Below are 21,268 nucleotides of genomic sequence, written 5' to 3' on the forward strand. Positions count from 1 at the left end.
CGATTTGCGTGTTTTTTCTTATTTTTTCCTTCCCCCCCGATGATGTCCATTAGTGACTCGCCCCTTTGTATTTCGGATTCGAGCAACGAATCTCGATGCTCACTGGATCGCGAGTACATTCTCTTTATTTGCGCCACCGAGAAGAATCATTTGCAGCGTTTATTGTGATCGGCATGGAGGAAAAGCGACAGGATTTACCACCACCGTATTCGGGCGCGTTTTTAGCGATACCCCACTGCGAACTACTTGACCAATGTTGTTTCTTTTATTTCGTTTACTTTTTAGGCGAGAATAATGAGCGTCTGTTACCTGAGGCGACTTGGAGGAGCGACGCTGTGCTCGTTGAGCCGAGAGCATTCGTCGCCGTACACGCCCACGTGCCGGCGTCATCTGTGGACCGATTCAAAACCTCAGCTCATTGAAACACCATTTTTTCACGGGAGCTTGAAAAAATTAAGAAACATTGAAATACCGTCGTATGCTCTCGGAATAACGAGACGGCAGACTCCGTTCCTGTAGTGAATCTCGTAGTCGAAACAGTTCTCAACGATCCTTCCGTTCCTCGACCAAATGATGTTCGGCTGTGGCTCCGCCTGGACGATGCATTCGAATCTCGCCGTTTGGCCACTCAGCACAGCGATATCCCGCAGAGGCTTTAATCAAACACACACAAAAACGTTAATCCCGACGCTCAGGGAAACGTCAACTCTCCGTTTATTTACTCACTGTAATAAAAAGAGGAGCTTTTTTCGGCTGAACGTCGAGATACGGTTGAATGACTTCGCGATTATTAGCTACTCCGTTGCTACTCGGCCAAGGTGATTCTGGAAAATCGGAGATCGCACAAGTGAACAATTTCTTCAGGCGACTCACCAAATGGCGGGGCTCTCGCTGGAGTAAAAACCAAGGGAATTCAAATTTTCAAACCAATGGCCGAAACACTTACACCAGTTCTGTTCGGTCACTTGCTGGCTGAGAAAATGACAGCAAAAGTTAATTCGTCATTCACCGATTAATTTTGGTACTTCGTTCTGGTTTTTTCATTTCCTTTTTTGCTTTTAATTTTGGTCAAAGTCAGAATAATGAGAATGATGTAAAATGACAAATGATAATGTGATTCTACAATGATTGCGGTGCTCGTCGCTTGTTTGCTCTCTTTTCATTTTATTTTATTTTATTTTTTCTTTTTTTTTTTTTTGCTTTTTTGTTCAATTAATTCTCGCTATTGAAACTGGGCTCGTCGCTTGACTCTGTGTACCTGCGATGGAATCCACGTTGCTCGGAGGCCCAGTGAGGCTGCTGGGTCTCGGTGAGAAACTCGGCAAACTCGGGCTCAACGACATCGGACTCGGAGTCGTTGGATCCCATCGCGGTGAGCTCGGTGATTGTGGAATCACGAGACAGGGCGGCGGCGGCATTAAATTTCCCTGTTTTTTGCCACGTTTTCTCGACGAATCTTCCGCCTCGGAGAATTCACTCTCTGATGTGGGCTCCCACTTGACTGATTTTGAAGGAGTTGCAAATTTTGTTCCGTTCGAGGCTCTCGCTGGAACGTTTCGCGATTGTTGCTGCTGCTGCTGCTGTTGCTGCTGCTGCCAGCCTGGACTCGTCTTCGTAAATCCATTCTCTCGACGACCTGTAAACTCGTGAACTATCGGAACGTCTATGTCGCTCCCACGACGTTGCCCTGCCACTGTTTTGCTGCTACTCGACAGCGTTTTCTTCCCCTCACCCGGTAAAACGATCCCGAATTCGTAGCCGAAGTCGTACTTGAAGTAAATGAGGCCTGTGTCCGGATCAATGTGCTTCGTTCCTGTTCAGTAATAGGCACGTTGTTTTTCACCTTTTCTTGGCGCTCGTTCAGCTCGTTCGAGGAGAAAAACATTCGTCGCAGGTGATGCGAGAAATTTGACAGGCTCACTGATATTCTTTATCGACCCTTTTGGCCTCTAATGGCAAAGTATGTATCTACATTTTATTCAGTTTCGAAATTCGGCTTTATAGATGTGTGGGAACGGAACACGAAAGAGAAGACGTATTCGAAATGTGATATTTTCACATTGTAAAAAGCAATGACGAAAATAACAACTCTTTCTCAAAAAATAATTGAAAGTGAAGAAAAATAAAATATCAATAGAAGTGACAGTTTTGTTGGTGAACCTCGAATAACGAAGTCGTTTAAAAAACAAATATTGTAATTCGTTTGAAATATATCCGATCCTAAAGATGTTTTTTTTTTTTTTAATCAAAATTACTTTTGAACCAGGAAAAAATTTGAAAAATTTGTTGGTTGAAATAGAAAAAATGTGTAAGCAACGTCGTTTCAATCTGAATGCTCAAGTCTGCGAGTCCTGAGAACAAATCATTGGATTTGAGCTACCGCTGAAAGGGTCATGTGCACGATTGCTCAAACGGATTTTTCCAAAATTCGTCAAAATGGAAATCAATATCTGTTGTTCAGTGACAGTACGACCAAGAATTTTGACTCCCGAATCTCCAGTTCAACTTTTAGTGTTGAATCGAAGATTTACGAAATTGTGAATTCAAACGAGAATCCGAGTGGCAGTGAACCTGTTATTTCTCCGCTCCCAAAATAGCTTTACCGTATTGTGATAATCTTGTTTCTTCCCGATAAGCCTGAGACTCGTCGCCCTCGCTGGCACGGCTTTCTGTCCTTGGATACTTCAATATCGGTTTACTCTGTTTGAGATCCGATTGTATGTCGTTGACGAATTTTTCCGTTTTCGTTTTGAAGCTGCTCGTCATGTCGGTCATGTGCTTTGATGCTACGTCTGGGAATGGGACACGTTTCGCTCAGTAATTCCCATCAAAATTTTCACAATCACTTTGAGTTTGGACATTTGGCGGGCGGAAAAAAATACTGGAATTAGCACGATGATTTTTGGCATCTTCATCACGATTAAACGATAAATGAGAAAACTTTGAATGAAAAAAGAGAAGAGAATGACTCGAGCTGAAAGTTTAAAACAATTCTACGTTCAGGAATAGCAACGATTAGATAAAAATGATCGCTTCGAAAGCCACTTCGAAGCTCGCCAAATGTCCGTCAAGTTCCGAAGAAAAGAGCCATCAACAGCCCCAAATTTCTCTGGTTAAAAAACGTTCCTTACGATTGGCAGCTTTCTTGATGTTGCTACCAGAAACATAGCCGAATTGCGCAGGTGCGCCAGGTTCTGGGAGCGAGTCATGTCGTTTTCTGAGTTCCTGGGTGGTCCTCAGTCTCTCGCTTTCTTCGTTGAGACGTCGAAGGTGTTGTTCGAAGCTGGTGGAGTTGTTGGTCGACATGAGTGGGGGTCCTGAGTCAAATTCCATTGGAGTGACGACGCGTTCGACGGGATCGATGGGGGGTGGCAGGCTGGAAGATCGGACGAATCTGGGTGGCTGAACTTTTCTGTACTGAGGGTCTTCGGTGTCGCTGTCGGCTGGTGCCCATTTCGGGCGGATTCGTCCGACGTCGGCGTCGCTCTCGTAATCGGATTCGCGGAATTGTCCTTGGACGAATTTTTTCGGTTTGGGTACCGTGAATCTGGGCATTTGACGTTGTTGCTGGGGTTGCTCCGGCGGTGATAATTGCTGGCGTTCCATCGACGAGGAAGTTTTGTTCTCGCCGAACTTGATGACGCGACTGGTTTGCTCAACGGTGACGATTCTTCTCGAGTTCTCTGTGGACTCGTCCATCCGCACGGTTTTTTTCATCTCGGTACCAACCGCGTTGTGGAACGGCATTCCAGTTCGACCCTCGTAATAAGACTGTGGCCGGGGCGGGGCGTAAGCCAGCTCCGGTGGCGTGCCCGGCAGCAAAACCGATTTTTGTCGGACCGGCGTCGGCTTCGGCACTTCCGGCGTTGCGCGTACGACCATCGGTTTGTTCGTCTCTTCCGATTTGACCAACTTTTCGTTACTAAATTCTCGAATGTTGTTCGTTTCGCTCGTTTCCGTCGAACGCTGAGTCGCGAAATCTGGCATCGATGCAACCGGCGCAGCTACGGGACGAATCGTTTTGCCTACGCCGTTAAACACACATTTCGCCATTTGATCTTCAACTCTCGTGTCGGTTCGCCCACTTTCATCGAGCCCCGTGTGCCAATTATCACAGCGACGTTCTCAAAGCGCGTGCAAATACGCGGACTATCCACGACAGTGCAATCTAAATGCGTGTGGTGCAGCAGCAACAGCGATACATTTCGGCGAGGAAAATACTTGGAAGGAATTTGCATATGAATATTTCCATAATAGAAACTCTCAATAGCTTCGATGTTACGGTCCAATTTCTCTAGCCTTTTGAAAAATTCTTTTTTTCACCAACTCCGGGGATATTTTAACTTCCCAAATCTTCTGACAATGCCCTCGAGCATCGAAATTTTGTCTCCGAAACCCAATTTCAGTGACGACGCAGTAGTCATCAAAGCGAATAATTATTTCGATCGAATTTTATCAACGAAGCCAAATTGTTAATTTTTTTCATAACCCACGATTAATTTTGATTAACTTATTTTTATTCGGTTAGGAGAAAAAATTCATTTTCTCACAGAAATTGGTCCGTCTGTCGAAAAATGAAATAATGAAGACGAGATGATACGAGCGAACGTGCGGTTTTATTAGAAATAATGAGTGCACATAGCGATGAGAAGAAAGAAAAAAAAATAAGCGGAGGACAGGAATTGCGTGCGATAATCCATTGAGACGAGCAAAGCTTTTTTCTTGCCAAGTGGGTTAATATTCGACCATTATAATTAATGCATATTTATAATCATTTGAATTACGTTCACAAAGCAATGAATGCGATACTGCGGTTGCATCATTAGTCAGTAAGCTTTTCTACAATGCTTTTAGTGTGCGTATGAAGGTGTTACGGTCGAAGCGAATCCCGCAGGCTCTCCCTTAACTCAGGGCCTGAGTGTCAATCGTCATGTGTTCTACCTGCGTTTACGAGGTTTGGTTTGACCGGCTTGAAAGAATAGTCCTCGACGTCAGAGCCTCCTCGTGGCTTCCACAACGGTGGAATCCTCCCTTCGTAGTCGCTCTCGTAGTCACTCTCGCGAAATTCACCACGCGTGAATTTGGACGGACTAGGAGCTGATGGATATTTTTTCGTTTCGGCGTTTCGCTGCATCGATGTTTGTGATACCGAGTACAGTGTTTCTTGCTGCGAAAGTACGAATCATTATTCCAATAAATTATTCATTAACTGGTCGTTAACGAACGAATATAAAAATAAATCGATTATGTTTAGTCGAACACACGCATAAAAACACGCAATTGATGGTAACGCTGAGTGCAGAATTTTTCGTTGTTCCTACTCAAAAACGTGTTTCTGATCAGACACTTTTTGTCGTTTCTAGTTTTTACAGAATACAATAAAAAATAAAAACAAAATGACTTGCAGGACACTAATTAAATGGTTGTTGAAAAAGGGGCGAGAAATGGCTCGCAGTTAACGACAGCGTTCCGCAGGGGCTTGTTTGATGCAATCGTTTTGGTTGACGCATCTTCGGCAACTTGGAACGAAACGAATAGTCTTAATTTGAGGCTTCGGAGCCAAAAACAGTAAAATTTGAGGACTAGTTTTGTCGTGCTATTAGTTTCTAAAGCAACGAGATACGAAAAACAAAACAAACGCGGAGGCGACTGCCGTTAATGAGGAAGCTGAAAACAACGGGAACGGGGGATGCAAACGAGCAGACACTAAATTGTTGAATGTCTCGAACCTTTGGAGCAAGTTTGGATCGAAGTGGGCAAGTGGTAGGTCCAGGTGTGCTGGTAGTTCCGTAAGATTTTTCGCAGTAAGAGTATCGTTGGTTTTGACATTTAGGGGCGCTTTGATACTGATTCGATGCTGAGAAGGACTGCGACATGTCTTTTCGTTGGTTGGAGCTCGTGAAGGTTTGACTTTCGATGAACTGTGAGGAACGCGATTCGGAGAAGGCGGTTCGGGACTCCGAGTGTGAGGTCGAGGAGGTGGTTGATCCGTCGTGTTTACCCAGGGTTCTTTGGGTGAAACTGGATGACGAGGAGCCTCGTTGCTGGAGAGGTTCATCGGTGTCGGCCATGTAACCGCTTTCTTGTTGGAAAATTCTCGTTTTGAATTTCGGAGATTCGGGTTTGCTGGTTTTGGCAGTGGGCGATCGGGGAGCAATTTGAGTGGTTCGTGTTGTTTGAACGTAAACCGGTGGGGATCCTGGTTTCGGCAAATTCTGTTCGCAGTGCGAATGAGTCTGCGATGAAGTTTGATAGCAAGTTTGTTGTTGCTTGACGTTTCTCTCGTGACGTGACGTCATCGACGAGGTCGTTTTTTTCGTGGTGGATGGAGCCATGCGTTCGTCCATGAAATCTCTGGTGACGGTGGGTCTCGGTGGGCCGGTTAATTCGGGCGGCGGTACTTCGAAGCTGGAGGGTGGCAGGGGTTCCGGTTCGGTTGATTTCGGTCTGCTCGATTGCTTGGGAGTCGGTGGCTGGACCCTGCGATAGCGTGGCTCTTCGCTGTCGCTTTCGTACGGGCGCCATTTGGAGCGACACTCAAAATCCGATTCATAGTCGCTCTCGACGAAGGTCCCCTTGACGAATTTCGTCGGGGTCGTGGGCGCTCCGCGGGTCTGGCACGTCTGATAACACTGGAAAGTCTCGGTGACGTTCTTCGCTGGCAACGGGGGCGGCGTTGCCCTCGCATCCTTGGGAGGAATCGGGGGAGCTGCTGCGACGAATTCTTCCCTCTTTTTCATGCAGCACGTTTGCTGGGGCGTCATCCTCGACGACTCCGTCGTCCTCTCGAATTTTTCGAGTTTTTTTTCATGCATCGTCGGCGGGGGGACGTAACCCATTTCCGGTGGGGGACCGGGCTGCAGGATGATCTCTTGGGTCGTTTGCGTTTGGCAGATCTGCGGACCTTGACGCCTCGGTGCCGTGGCCATGGTGCCTTTGAATATGCAGGATTCCTTGGCGTAAGTTCTTGGCGTCTCTTCTGGAGGAGCGGTCGATTGATGGTAGAGTTGAACCACCGGCGCTTTCGGCGGTGGAGCCGCGCTCTTTACCAAGCCAGGTGCCCTGAGCTCTTCATAAACCATCTTCTCGGTCGTCTCCATGCGATGGGTGTCGCACTCGCTCTGATACTTTTCCACCAAAGATTTCTCCTCCATCCTATTGACGGTGTGATCGACCTTGATGGTTTCGGCGTTGTACATTATCACAGGCTTCGGTGCAGGCGGCGACGGTGGTTTCTCGATTATCTTTTCCTCCGTGCGGTTCTCCTTGGACGACCAAGAACGCGTTTCCAGCGTCGATTCCGACTGGATGCTCGTTTTCTTCGTCCCTCCGCCCGGAGACTCCTCGATCTCTTGTCGGCTCTCCTTCGACGATGTTTTATAAGCCAAATCGGGCTCCTGCCACTCCTCCCGCTTGCTGAACACCTTCGTCGATTCCTTCGCCCCTGGTTGCGGCGGTGGCCACGACTTCCGGCTTGAGTCGGGGCTCGCTTTCTTCGCCCACGATTTTTCCATCGCTATCCCATCCGCCGAAGGCTTCGGCGAGCCCGGACGAGCGTCGATCTGATTCGATGAGGCTGCCGAGTGACACCTGTACTCGGAGAGATCCGTCGATACGTGAGAACGCGTTTCCAGATCGGAGGTCGATGACCACCATTTTTCGGTCACACTCTCCATCGGCTTCGCACCCGGCGCCGTCGCCCCGTAAGTCTGCGACGTTGTTTTCATATCCTCGATCTTCTTTCCTTCCCGGGCATCCTTCTTGACGCAAACCTCCTCACAAACCTCGCGTCTACACTCGTAAGCGTCACTCCCCGAGTCCAATTCGAACGGCGGAGGAATCGACGTGGGCTTCGGCCTCGGTGGCTCCTTGCTGGGCATCGGACAAACCGTCGGCTTCGCCGGCGACGTAGGGAAGATCTTTACTCCGCCGATCGGCGCGTCGACCGAATCCAGATTCTTGTGGGACTCCTGCAACTGCTTAGCTTTGACGGATACACCGTCCGGACGCTTTTTCGGCACGTCCTCATCGGGCTTCGGCATGTAGCCGATTTCCGGCGGCGGTTCCGGCACGAGATTGAAACCGGTCAACATGGCTTCGGCACTCTCCGATTGCGCCTGCAATTTCGAGATTGTTAGAGTACCGTGAATCGGCGAGCCCGAGGCGGTCGTATCCTCCAGAATGGTGCGCTTGATTTCCAAGGGTGGGAGCTTGTAATCCTCGTAGGGAAAATCAATCATCGTGTTATCCAAACCCCTCGAAGAGGTTCCGCCTTTTTCCAACTTTTCGAAAACGCCCTGAGAAGCTCGTTTCGAGGTTTCCACGGTGGGACGCTCCGGTCGATAATTCTCCTCGAATTTCGTCGTGCGCTCGTAGTTTTTCGTGAGTTTGTCAACCTTGACATCGTAATTACCGTCTTCCGTGTCCTCCGTGAGTTTGATCATTGCTTTCGGTCCCCGTGGCGTGGACTCGCTGTCCTTGGACATCGACTCGAAGAAGTTGAGCGCGTCCTTCTTCGCGATCGTCGAAGTCTCGACGTTCTCGTTTTCCTCTTGCGTCGTCGTAGTGTCGACTTTACTTTTACTCGGCAATTCGGTTCTCTTCGTTTCGATAAAATCGCAGGTTTTCGTTGATGCCGGCTCGTCACCGACCTTCGTCTCTTGGGTGCTCGTCTTCGTCGTCGTCGTCATTTTGAACCGCGGACCGGCGTCCGCACTCTCTCCGCCTTCCTCGTCGAACAAAGGCGCTGATTTGTGCTGCAGTTTCATGTGGAACTTTTGCTCCGATTTCGTTTCCGTCTGGTGCGATTCCGTCGTCGATGATATGTACTCGGAACGCGAAGCTTTTTGCACCGCTGGAGCATTGCCAGCGCTGTCCATTCTATTCTCTATCAATTGTACCGTTCTTATGGAATCTGTGCCCGTCGAATGTGGCGGAACTATCGTTTTCAGGGTCGAACTCGGCTGAATCATCGTCGTCGCAATGTGCTCGGTTGTCAAATTCGCCGACGGTATCTCGCTCTTCTTTCCGTCGGGCTATTCGGTTTTCATTGTTTCACGGATTAGCATTTACGTTTGCACGAAAATAATTGTCTTCTCGGGACCACGAAAGAGTCCGTTCAAAACTCAGTCAAATATTTGAAAATATTTAAAAATTTGTTGGAGCATTGGTACACTGAGAAAGAAAATTCGTCGATTTTCTTCGCCACGATTTTTCGATCGAATAAACGCCATTTTTTCAATCAACAAATTTACTTTCCCTGTACCGATGATTACTTCATCGTTGTTTCATGAACTTACCTGGACGATATTTTTATCGTGAACATTCTCGTAGACGATGGTTTTGTGCACTTCGACCATGGTGTCCGGGGTTGGTTCGAAGACAGCAAAATCAGCGATACTTTGAGCCTCGCCACCAGCGTTAGTTGCGTTCACCATGTACTTGCCAGCGTGTTCCTTTTCGGCTGCAGGAAGGAAAAGTGCAAACGAAAAGTCAAGTCACCGCAGATGCGACGAAATATGAGGAAACTTACCTTTTTCGATAACGAGCAAGTAGCAGTTTCCCAGCTGTCGGAGTCTCACTTCCGGTGGTCTTTCTCGAACTGGTACGTCGTCCTTGTACCAAGTGACTGTGGGTTCGGGAGTCCCGGTTATTTCGACCTCCATGACGACTCGTTCGCCTCTTTTGACGACCTGAGCCTGGAGCCTCTTGCCAAACACCGGAGGGAATATCGTTTCTGGAAAGCAATAAAAATGCTCGTTCCCACCGAAAAAATCGTTAAAATACAGTAAAAATTTTCATTTTCTTTTAACACACTTTTGACAACGAGATCAGCCGTGCTGCTGGCATTGCCAGCCTCGTTTATCGCCGTGCACGTGTAACGACCGGCGTCCTTGACGTTCACGTTTTTCAGTTCCAGTCTGACGTGGTTGTGAGCGTAAGTCGTTTTTACGTTGTCCTTCAGCTGTTGACCATTTTTGGACCAGCTTACGTTCGGTTGTGGAAAGCCTAAGAAACCGTTATTAAGCTCATCAGTTTCGTTTGCTTTTTGCTCGATCGTATCTTGCCAAAATAACGCGAGAGATGACGTATCATTTGGCAGCATGGCGGAGATACAAAATATGTGCAGTCTCGATCATTTCACACCGCAGGTGAGACTCGAGACACCTCGCTGTGCATCGCGGGATGAATGACCACGAGAAACATGCCAAAAATATCTGACAGACCGAAGCTATTGTTTATTTTTTTCATTAAAATAACTAATTTCCAACGCCTTTTTGTCATTCTTTGAAAAACGGTGAAAAATCATTGCTCACCGTCGATGACTCCTTCGAGAACGACGTCACTGCCCTGATCGACGATCATCCCAGTAACAGGTGAGACGAATCTCGGCGCAGTTGTTTTTCTCGTGGGTTTTTGCACCTTGGCACGTCCCTCGGTAACGACGACAGTCTTTTCTTGTCTCATTTCGCCCGGTGTGTCCTGAATGATTCGTTCGAATTCCTCGACTTTGTGGCTCTGTTGGAACGTTGGATTCACCCAAAAATCAATTAATTCACGTTGCTCAACGCACTCCCGTGAAAAATTCAATAAACCGAATCGTGATTCACTGGTTGGAAACTTCACCTGTACAACCGGCGGTGCACCGTTTGCCTGAGACAAAAATTCGCTGCTCTCGATCGTAGTCTTGGTGACGACGTTCCCCGGAGCCGGGACTCTTCCAGCCTCGAGGAAGCTGGAAGTCGAAGATTTGTATTCCTTCACGCATGACGAGTGACTCGACGACGATTGTGTCATCGAGGACGACATTTTCGTTAAAACTTGACCACCCGCCGGGACTTCCCCTTCACCCACGGTCTTTCTCTCCGTGGTGAAGTATCTGTCGCTACTGCTCGATGGATTCATTTCGCTTTCGATGATCACCAATTCACCGGCCTCTTTCTCCTCACCTCCCTCGATCGTTCCTCCTACACCTATACGTCATATGATTAATCAGGTTATCAATAGATTGTGGCAATAATCACTCTTGGCACAGCCTCGTCAATCTCTTCAATCTCATCCTCCTCCCCCATTCACATTCTCCAACTGGCATTTCGTTCGTGTTCACAGTCACGCATCGATGAATCTCTCAGCTTTTTTTACCATCCCTCGAATGAGAAAAAAGTTTGTCGATTCAATACTATTTTTTGTTGCGTCAACCTGGCGAGCAAAATGGAATTCGTTGATTGAACAAAGTGAAGGAAATTTCATTTTCTTGGATTCGTTAGTCCAACTAAAACTTTGTCGAATCAACGAATTTCTATACTCAGTGATATTCATCGCAAGCGGAAGGATTTTCATGATTTGTGAAGCTTTACGAAACGGGTGGGCATCGTAAGGACTTTTGATCGCACGAAACGTGTCTGGAATATGAATTTCACATAAATTTGGCCATGCGACGTTGAATTTCTTCAGGACTATAAAAGCGGAGTTGACTCATACCGATGCTCGCCACAAAGCTGTCGAAATCGTCGAATTATCGTACTCGATGTTCGAGCAAAGATCTGCTATAGAATCGTTTTCCTTGAATCATTGCGCTATTAATAGGTGGCCCGATTAATCGAACCGCGACGGATAGCACCTGATGAATGGAATTCGGTGGATGGCGCAATGAGTTTGTCACTACGAAAGGCACGCTCGAGATCGAGACGCGGCCAGAGCCCTGACGAGCTCAACAAAACTGTGAATCGAGATGTAAGAAGCAATTGGAAGCGAATTATCTCGAAACTGGATAAACGAAAGTTCAAAACTGAGAAATAGTCGGCATTCGGCGTTTTCGTGTTACCAATAAAACCGCAGCTTCGATCCCAGCCGAAGGGAAACGACGCTAGTCTGCCGAAGTCTCGAAAATCTTGATTATTTATCCACCAATAAAATATCTCCCGCTCGAGTCGTGCTCCAGAGTGGGAAACCGCACGTATCAACCGTTGCATCCTACGTGATTCGCTGGACGTGTGGGATTTTGGACGCGTACCAAGAACACGTACGCACATAGTGAAAATAAATGCAGATAAATCAAGAAAAGCGCTAAAGAGCACGAAGAGTGTTATTTGGATACGAGGAAATTCAAGCCCACTGGCCCCGTTGAGCGAGGGACCAACACCGCTTGGAAGGAAACGTTTGGAACGTGCCAAAAGGCTGGAGCGAGCACGATGCTGGCTGGATCGATACCCAAGGAACGAGAGGGAGCTTCGAAGGTGCGAATTTTATCTCGGGATCTTGAGACTTACATAAATCTCTCATCTGCAGCAATTATCGAACGGGGATAAAAGAACGGCCGGATCATTAGCCAAGATCTGAGGGAAAGAGAACTCTCTATTTCGGGTTAAGGCACGGACACGCGGAGACACAGACACGGGCGCGAAGTGAGCAGCCACCGAAAGGTGCACGTAGAGAACTCGGTGATCCTATACAAATTTAGAAGCAGCTGTCCATCTTCTTCCTGGTCACTTCTCGCAGTCATACGAGAAGCCCCGAAAACATAATACGATCGTATTGGTTACGAAAATAATTGAATGAAGCAGCACTTGATAATTGGATTTATTGAAAATCGAACGGATATCGATAATTTATGGTTTTTTATTTATTCGGAAGCACCGACCTCTCTTCCTCCGATTGTGCCACTTTCTTTGCCGGCTTCGCGATCGCACTTCAAACGTAATCCATCGACCATTAATCCACTGGGAGTTTCTTCGCGAGAGTTTCTCGCTGCACCGTAGATCGATCGTCGATTTCTTTCGGTTCAGATTCGCGGTCCAGATTTAGTCAGGATCATCGAAAATGTAGGGAGCCGAAAATTGACACGCAAGCGTGGAAAACGACGTCGGGATCGTCGAACCGACCGGTTGACTCTGCGGAAGAGCGCTGCCAGAGCCAGAGACCACCTTCCTTTCTCCTCCGCCAATATTCTCTTTTCACTCTTTCGCTTTCCGTCCCGTTTCTCACTCTCCCTCGCGCCCCTTTCTTCCCTCTTTCTCGCTCTACCTCGCTCCCGGTCGCTTCTCAACTTGCGACAGAGGTACGACACGGAAAACTCTCGATGCGGCGTCCCACCTCGATAAGCTTCTCGTCGCTAACGTGGAACTTTCGGCGATGAGTCTCGGGCTATTCGTGCCGACGAAAATAACGCGAATTCTCTCGCCGTTCGGCCGCTCTCATCTCTCACGGAATCGCGAGCTTGCAGCTTCGCTTCTCGCCCTCTTCCCTCTCCCTCGTTTTCTCCCATTCTCCTCCATTTAATTGGCCCGCAGATGTGAATCGTCCGAATCGACAACCACCTACGGTTCCAGGGAATGGGCATGGCGACTCTGGTGATCCAAAAGAGAAGAAAATTCAGAGAAAAATTCCCGCCTGACTGTCGATTCCGATAACGAATGCACTGAAAGAAAGGTTCACTCGATTCAGAGCTTCACACCAATTCGGCTATTCTCCAGACCGAAGCTAAAAGCTCCTACAGAATGTGAGAAACGTAAATAAACTCGATGGAAACCGGAGCGCGTGTTGGAATGCTCCATTTCTTTGCATATTCATAAAAACAAAAAGTATTCAAAAAAGCCTGGGAGAGTTTCTCGAGTCGCATCCGCTGAGCAGCTCTCACATTTTATCGTGAAATTTCTCCGCTTCCACCCACAGCTGAGCTCTTTGCAACACAATCATAAAACATTTTACTGGAAGTTTCGGGAATATTGGAAGCAAGAAACCTGAGAAAAAGTCAGCACGAAAATGCCACGAGATATTCGTAAGTTCAGAATCTAATATTAGATCGCTTCTGCTCGTAACTTTTTGACGATGAAACAAGTTGAGTGAAGCCGGAGGAAGAAATAACAAAATCGTCGAAGACTGAGAAAAAACGAAGAAATTCGTGTTTGCTTCGAGAGTCAGGGGGGGGGGGCTTTTTAAACGCGTTACTGCCTCAGCTTTTTCGAATTTTGTTTGCCAAGCACGCAGCCATGAGTCAATATCCACATCGATGCTTTTCACTCCTCCAAAAATCGTCAAAGCTAGTCTCCAGGCCTGGGAGATACAAAAAGTCGCAAATTCGTAATTCTCATTGCACCAGTCGACACGACCCTGGAATGAATGAAGTTTGGGTCGGAAGTTAAAGTATATTAATAACTTGACGTGGCACCGTTGCCTACAGTCTTCGTCGTCGCCCTCGTTATTTTAGCCGAGCGCGAACAAACTCAACCTACTTTCGTTGCAGACAGAGAAGAAACGCATCGAGCCCGAAATCCCTTATCTGTGATTTTCGATTTCGTTAATTCGGCGGGGCTCATAGACAGTGAGATTATTCAAGAGCATCGAACCAATCGACTTTCTCTATTGATCAAAAAAATTATCACTCCGTTCGACTTACCGACTTCGAGTTTGGCCGTGCACGTTGATTTTCCAGCTGCGTTTTCCGCCACGCATGAAACCGTACCGACGTGCTCAGGCGCAGCTTCCGGTACGGTCAGCACTTGACGCTCCCCACTCACCGATAACAGAAATCCCGTACCGTGCACCGGTCGATCGTTGAACAGCCATTGTATCTACGGAATTAAAGACAAACAAACCAAAGCGTTAAATTACTAGCAAAGTACTCGAAACTCATCTGAAGTCTTTCCTTTTCTCTGAGCCTTTCCAAATTTTTTGCGGAAATGTGAAAGTAAACGTTTACCGGGAAGAAAAAAAATAAAAACTTGAAAACTGTTGAAGAAAAAAGTCCGCAAAGTTCGCCATTTACTTTCAATTTGGATTTTACTTCTTTTTAGAAATTCAGAAGAAGCATTTTTCAAAAATTTTTACAATTTTAATTATAAAACAGATTCTGTTCGATGAAGATTTTTTTTTCGAGACTATCCGAGCGAAAGGAATGTAAAAATGGAGGTCAATTCCTCGAATCGTTGGTGGCTTAAATCGAGGATTTTTCAAAATTTCACTCCTTATTGCCAGACGTGGAACGACCCGTGTCGTTCAATTTTGGCAAGAAGTTTCGAAGTAACGCTCGAACGATCGCATAGTTCTATAATCCATGGTCATAAAGATCGTCGCTGTCACGAAATCGTGTCACCGGTCTGAGGCTTATCCGTCAATCGACCTTCGCGACCCTCGTCGTTGGTCCCGACGTGCGAGTATCGGTAATTAATTATAGCCAGTCAAGTTTTATGTATCGAGCATCGCGCGTTCCATTCTCTCTAATTATATTATTCGCTTCGCTGACCGTTCCTCAGATTCTCCCACTCTTCTTGCTTTTGCAACGAAGCGAAAACCGAACGAGATGCATTCGTTCTTTCTCCACCCCGCTCTCCCCTCGCGCGTGCCACTGCTGCGAGGATTCTTTATAAAATAAACTGTCGTTGTATCGCTTTCTCACTGCTTGTCCGAAAGGCGCTTCGCGCGAGGGCTGCAAGAATATTTGGCGTTTGATTCGAGTCTGAGAATCTTCGATTTATTGATATTTGAAGAATAGTCGAAGAAAAAAGCAACGATTAAAATAAACTGAGGAAAATTGGACTCGAAAAGATTCGACGAAGGGAAAACAAAGAGGAAAAAATAATGCCAGTCGACCGCACATCAGTGTTCGACGTTTCACAATTCTGAAGCGCAATCCTCGCTGCTTTCTCGAGCCAAATAACCAACGAAACCGTCAAAATTTATTGTTGACCACTTACGAAACGACGATACACGAATGACTCTCGTAAGTTAATCTCTGAAAGGGAAGAGGGCCAAAGAAGATCGAAGGAAACTTACGACAATGAGAGAAATAATTAACACGATGAGCCACATAAGCTTCGCTCAAACAAACCGACGGCACTGACACTCCCAACGTTGGCAAGACAACTCCGCGGTTATACCGTCGATATAAACCGAGAGAATCGATCCTAGTAGAAATATGTGGGATAAGGGAACGCCACGTCCGAGATCCGCGGTATTCCGAGGCCTCTTTTTGGCATCGCCCACCCAGTTTTAAAACGCCACGTTGACAAAGTTCCGAGACTCGGATCTTCGAAACGGGAGCCAAATTGCTTATTTCTACTCGATCTCGTTTATGAGCTTCTCTCGAGTAATTAAATTTCGAAGGCTCCTCAACGTCGCGATTTACGAGGGGAACATTTTTCTTTACCTTCGGAGTCGGAGTCCCGTGAACGATGCACTCGAATTTCGTCGTTGCACCACGCGGCACTGTTCTATCCGCGAAAACTTCTTCGAACGTCGGCGGCACCAGCTTCTTCAACATCTGGACCATCGCCTCGGCCTTATTCGTAGAATTCATCACCGGCTTCACCACCAAACGAGCTATGGCCTTGGCCGCACCGTGCAAATTCGTTGCTTTTGCCACATAGTTGCCCTTGTCCTCCAAACACGTCGGTGAAATCGTCAATGTGCACACACCCGTCTCGTCATGGATCGCCTGAAAAGCAACCGTAGAATCACGTGAATACAAACATTCATTTTGCAGCCAGAGTTCTGAGGTGGACTCGTATTCAGCAGTTTTCTCGTACCGCATCGTACTGAGCAATATTTTACCTGAATATTCTTTCTACCAAAACGAGAAATGAACTTTTACACTATCCAGAATGTGAAGGAACATTGAAAAAAAGCACAGAAATTATTTTTTTGCCAATTTTCGAAAAGTCATTCAGCTCTTTCTCTTCCTAATGATATTTTGCAGTGAAATCATTCGATGAAATTCAATATATCAGTTTCGATCAATAAATATTAAAGCACTGATTTTCCTATATTTTTATAATGCAGAAATCTATCAGTGCTCAAAGAAGAAAAGGTCAATGTGTCGAACCAGGGCTGCAGCTTAAAACTGCACCAAATTTGTTTTGAGTATTCCTTATCACTACACAATAGTATAACATATTTTTTCTTTCCCTTAATTCTTAATTCTTAGAATTGCATGGGACATCATTTTTTTGTTATAAAAAATGTGATAAAAAAAAATTTGTGCAGTTTTGAGCTGCAGCCCCGATTCGACATATTTACCGAAGAAAATTATCATCGTCGGTCAATTAATCACTGCCCTGAGGAGTGGGCATTTTATGGAGCAATATTTTGCAGTTGAAATACTTTGGTTGGCGGTATTTTGGATAATATTTTCCTGTGAATGGGCATGTTCAAGGTTCAAAGTAGGAGAGGAACGCGGAGATGTCGAAGAGCAAAATTTTTCGCGACGACAAAAACATATTTCGAGGTAGAAATGTTTAGGAAAGAAATAATGTTGGAATTCGATAAATGAAAAGCGAATTTATCGGAGTGCTATCGAGCTGGAATAACGATTGAATATTCTTGCCTTGATGCGCTCGTTGAGCTCGTCTATTTCTACATTATTGAAGAACCATCTGAGATCCGGGCGGGGATCGCCACTGACTTGGCACTCGAAAGTCGTGTCTTCGCCCTCTTCCACGAGAGCGTCAGTCATCAGTTTCACGAACTGGGGCACGTTGCCACTCGCGAGTCGATCGCTCGTATCGGAGGCTGCTGAATCGAGTGGAAAAAATATAATCGAATTTATATGGGATATTGGGAATGGTTCCAACGAACCTGGGATTCTGGGCTATCGAAAAATATAATCGCACTCACGAACAACCGAAAGAACGCACTCGCTCGATGCCTCGCCTCGCGAATTTATTGCTACGACTTTGTACTTTCCTCCGTCGTCCAAAAACGCCTCGTGGATCACGAGCGAACATCTGTCACCTTGGAAAAGCAGCTGGAAGTCCGCTGATTCCTTCACTGGTTTTTCGTTGTGGTACCAAATCACCTGGAAAATGAATGAAATCTCAGTCCCGTGCTTTCCATCATTTTTGACACTTTGATCGTCGTTTCATTTTTTCCTTCGTTACTGCTTTCAACAAATTTTGCTCTCATTTCGAATCACCTCCGGCTCCGGTTGCGCTATGATTACGCAATCCAATTTGGCGGTGCGACCTTCAAAAACTTGAGTATTTTTTAGCGGCACTTGGATACTTGGCTCGATCGTCGGCTCCTGAATTTCTTTGTCTTCCGGAAGCTCTTCCTGCACAGGAGCCTGAGCACTGTCTTTGACGTCAACGTGCTTGGGCACTTCCGCTTCAGGGAGCTCGATCTCTTTGCTGACCTCGGGAGGGAGCTCCTGACTCGTCGCACTGCCCATTTCTTCTTCGGGGGTCGTCTCAATCTGTGGAAAATATGAAAAAATGTTTTTTCGTATGGAAAAAAAAGGATTTCGTAGAGCCTCGGGGCTTGCCAATATTCACCGTGACTAGTTTCGACTCTCGAATAATTTTTTCCTCGATAGTTTCGGTGTGTCGAGTGCTGCGAGTTTCTTCGACGACGGTTTCGAACTTCGGTTCTGGTGAGACGCTCGAAAAACCATTTTCGACGATCCGTTGAGCCACTTCCGGTTGTTTTGCCTCAGGGATTTCGACTTCGAGTTTGGCACACGTCGATGCTTGGCCCAATCGATTCGTCGCTTTGCAGCTATAACTCGCAGCGTCCTCGGCAACTATTTCGTAAAATTTGACAACGGCCTCCCCGTTGTTGTAAGTTATCGCGTAGTCAGGCGAATCGTCGATATTCGTATCGTTCTTGTACCACTGCACCGTTGGTAATGGGCTTCCAGTGACGGTGCACTCGAGCAGATGCGAGCTCCCTTTCTTCGCTCTCGAGGCCGACAATTCCTTGACGAATATGGGCGGACTCAGCTGATGCTCCGGCGCTGTTTCTGTAACATCATGCATTCTTTCCATTCTATTTCCCACACATTTTTCCATCCGTAAATACTCCAGACATAGCCGCTTTTTCAAACAAATCTTGATCCCTACACAGAGAGAACGGATTCGTTTTGCATAGTGAGTTTTGTATATTGTTTTCAAGAATTATCAAAGTATTTAACCACCGATTACAAACAGCGTAGAATTTTTTGAATTTTCCTATTTTTCGTCCCTCCAATTCTAAACAGCTTTATGTCGATAGCAAAAAGTGATGCACGTCAGAACTAAATTCGTTTTGTTTTCGAGTGTTATTCGTCACGTCAGACTATCACTCACTGATAAGTGGAAATTTATTGTAAATCACAAATTTTCACTGTCAGCATAGTTAATTAATGATAAATACACGAATATACACCGAATGCGTGGGACATTTTACCACGCATGTAGGTTTTTTTCAGGGCTGCCCGAGCATACTTTACAATGGGCTTTTCACTATGGTGGATAGAGCAATTCTTATTACTGCTCTTCGAATTAATGCTGCAATCCGGTACGCTTATAGTGTCCCAGAGATACTATATTTTTAGTACTTTCCTCTAGAATTTTCGGCCTGTTTTTCTCTGTGCATGGCGCTACCACATCGAGAAAAGAAATTTGATGATTCAACAAAATTTCTCAGCAAATTGTAGCTACAAAAATAAAATATTTGATTAAACAAATTTTTGTTGGTTCAACGATGTTTTCGTTGTAGTGAAAAATATTTCACGGAGTCAGTGAATGAAGAGTTTGGATGAACCAAAGCGTGGTTGAGTCGACGGATTTGATTTTGTTCGCCACGATTTTGTTGTTGAATCAACGAATTTTTTTTTCGGTGTACATAATCAAAATGGTCTGTTCGCTTACCTTTGACTGTGAGGTTAGCCGAGGTCTCTGCCATTCCGAGAATGTTGAAAACTTTGCAGGTGAACTTGGCCGAGTCCTCGGTAAAAGTTTCCTCGATCATGAGAGTGCATGAGCCAGTTTCTTCGTCGAAGCTCGTCCGATAGTCGGGATTATTCAGTATCGATATTCCGTCTTTGTACCAAACGACCTCAGGGGTCGGACGAGCAACCAATCTGCACTCCAAACTCAAACGCTGCCCTTCCTCGATCGTCGTATCGTTCAGAAATACTATGAACCTTGGAGCCTCCCCACACTCGCTCATTTCCGGTAGCACGTTTTTTGCCAGTTCCAACGTTTCCGCCTCTTCACGCGGCTCTTTTGATCCTAACGGGGCCATGAGAACTGGCACTTCCTCCTCCAGCTCAGTCTGAATCAAAATCATTCTCACGTCACGCTCGAGATATTCATTGCAGTCGCAGTTTATTCAAAAAGTTTGTCAGCACTTTTCTGGATTCAGTCGAATGGAATAATTAAACGCAGCTCAATTAAGGACAATTTACCAAAATTTCGAAATTACTCGATGAAAGTCCTTATAAAAATCATTTTCATATTTTGCAAACATTTCAAAATTCCTTTGCTGACCAAAAAACGAATTTGACGACGTCCCAGCTTCGGTAATTGCGACGTGTATTTTTGGAACACGATAATGAGAATATTCATTTTTTACCAGCGAAAATTGCAAAGCAGTCACAAGAAATGATTTTGTAAAAAATGTGGGTAATGGTAGTTTCGTGTGTAGTTTTGGACTGACCTTTTGGAGGATTCGAATTTCTTTGGTGGTAATCGCTGACGTGATAGTTTCTTGAACGACTCGTTCTTCTTTTCGCTGAGTGATCGAAGAGTTCGTTTGTACGGAAGAGTCGGTCGTGGGGATTGATTTTTTGGGCTCTTCTTGAGCGAGAGATTCGGCTTTTCTCGCGATTTCGGCCTCGTAAGCAGCGCGAGCTTCGGCCCGTGCGATCTCGAGTTCCCTGATCTCCTCTTCCTCGCGTAACTTTTCTTTCAATTTGTCCTCGAGCTCGATCACCGAGCTTTCGAGATTTTGCTCGAGCGTGCGAAGCTCCGACGTTATAACCGCGAACGAGTCGAGGGTTTCGCGATTTTCTACGACGACGTCGTTGAATTGGGGCAGCCTGTCGGTACCTGCAATTCAGAGACTCATTTTTACCAATTTTTTCCTAACACGAAAGAGAACTCATTGCAGCAAAGAGCTTTTAGATTACAAACCGAAAACGAGGGTCGACAGTTCGCGGATTTTCTCGATCCTTTTCTCCTGTCGGTCTTCACCTGCCTTCAAAAATCTTTCAACGTCCCTCAACAGTTCAGCGGCCTCTCCCGGTACTTTAGCCGCCGTCGCTTTTCTCGCAATGACGATCAACAATTTGTTGCCTTCTCTGTACCAACTCTTGGCTTCCTCCAATAATTGGAAGTACTCGATGCTCAGATCAATGCGTTTCCTGGTTTCTGCTGCGATTCTCTTCAACTCGTGCCATCGCTCCTTCAGCCCTGACAACTCACGGTGAATCGTCAACGGGGAATCCGGCGAAGTGAGCGCTACGTTTTCTTCCGTTGTCTTCACGAAATGCGTTATTCGCTCTTCCAAAGTC

General features: G+C 46.2%; 1 protein-coding gene across 2 annotated transcripts in view; it reads right to left on the bottom strand.

Moving 5' to 3' along the window:
- The window catches only part of LOC122417520 (titin-like), a 140,313-nt gene that overhangs the window by 97,075 nt on the left and 21,970 nt on the right, over positions 1–21,268 (bottom strand). Inside the window, exons 27-48 of one of the 2 annotated variants that reach the window (XM_043431063.1) lie at positions 20,889–21,267; positions 20,413–20,804; positions 19,623–20,028; positions 18,267–18,733; positions 17,909–18,187; positions 17,611–17,791; positions 17,321–17,508; positions 16,145–16,432; positions 14,396–14,570; positions 10,627–10,973; positions 10,317–10,518; positions 9,817–10,008; positions 9,533–9,736; positions 9,300–9,463; positions 5,730–9,035; positions 4,942–5,167; positions 3,132–4,025; positions 2,604–2,792; positions 1,259–1,813; positions 727–824; positions 473–653; positions 310–390 (exon numbers count right to left, since the gene is read on the bottom strand). In XM_043431063.1, the coding sequence (XP_043286998.1) occupies positions 310–390; positions 473–653; positions 727–824; positions 1,259–1,813; positions 2,604–2,792; positions 3,132–4,025; positions 4,942–5,167; positions 5,730–9,035; positions 9,300–9,463; positions 9,533–9,736; positions 9,817–10,008; positions 10,317–10,518; positions 10,627–10,973; positions 14,396–14,570; positions 16,145–16,432; positions 17,321–17,508; positions 17,611–17,791; positions 17,909–18,187; positions 18,267–18,733; positions 19,623–20,028; positions 20,413–20,804; positions 20,889–21,267 (9,394 nt within the window). Of the gene's footprint in view, positions 1–309; positions 391–472; positions 654–726; positions 825–1,258; positions 1,814–2,603; positions 2,793–3,131; positions 4,026–4,941; positions 5,168–5,729; positions 9,036–9,299; positions 9,464–9,532; positions 9,737–9,816; positions 10,009–10,316; positions 10,519–10,626; positions 10,974–12,640; positions 12,934–14,395; positions 14,571–16,144; positions 16,433–17,320; positions 17,509–17,610; positions 17,792–17,908; positions 18,188–18,266; positions 18,734–19,622; positions 20,029–20,412; positions 20,805–20,888; position 21,268 lie in introns of those variants that run through there. The other variant, XM_043431064.1, reaches the window with a different exon arrangement.

This window comes from Venturia canescens, chromosome 10, assembly GCF_019457755.1.
Source record: "Venturia canescens isolate UGA chromosome 10, ASM1945775v1, whole genome shotgun sequence".
Taxonomy (NCBI): Eukaryota; Metazoa; Arthropoda; class Insecta; order Hymenoptera; family Ichneumonidae; genus Venturia; species Venturia canescens.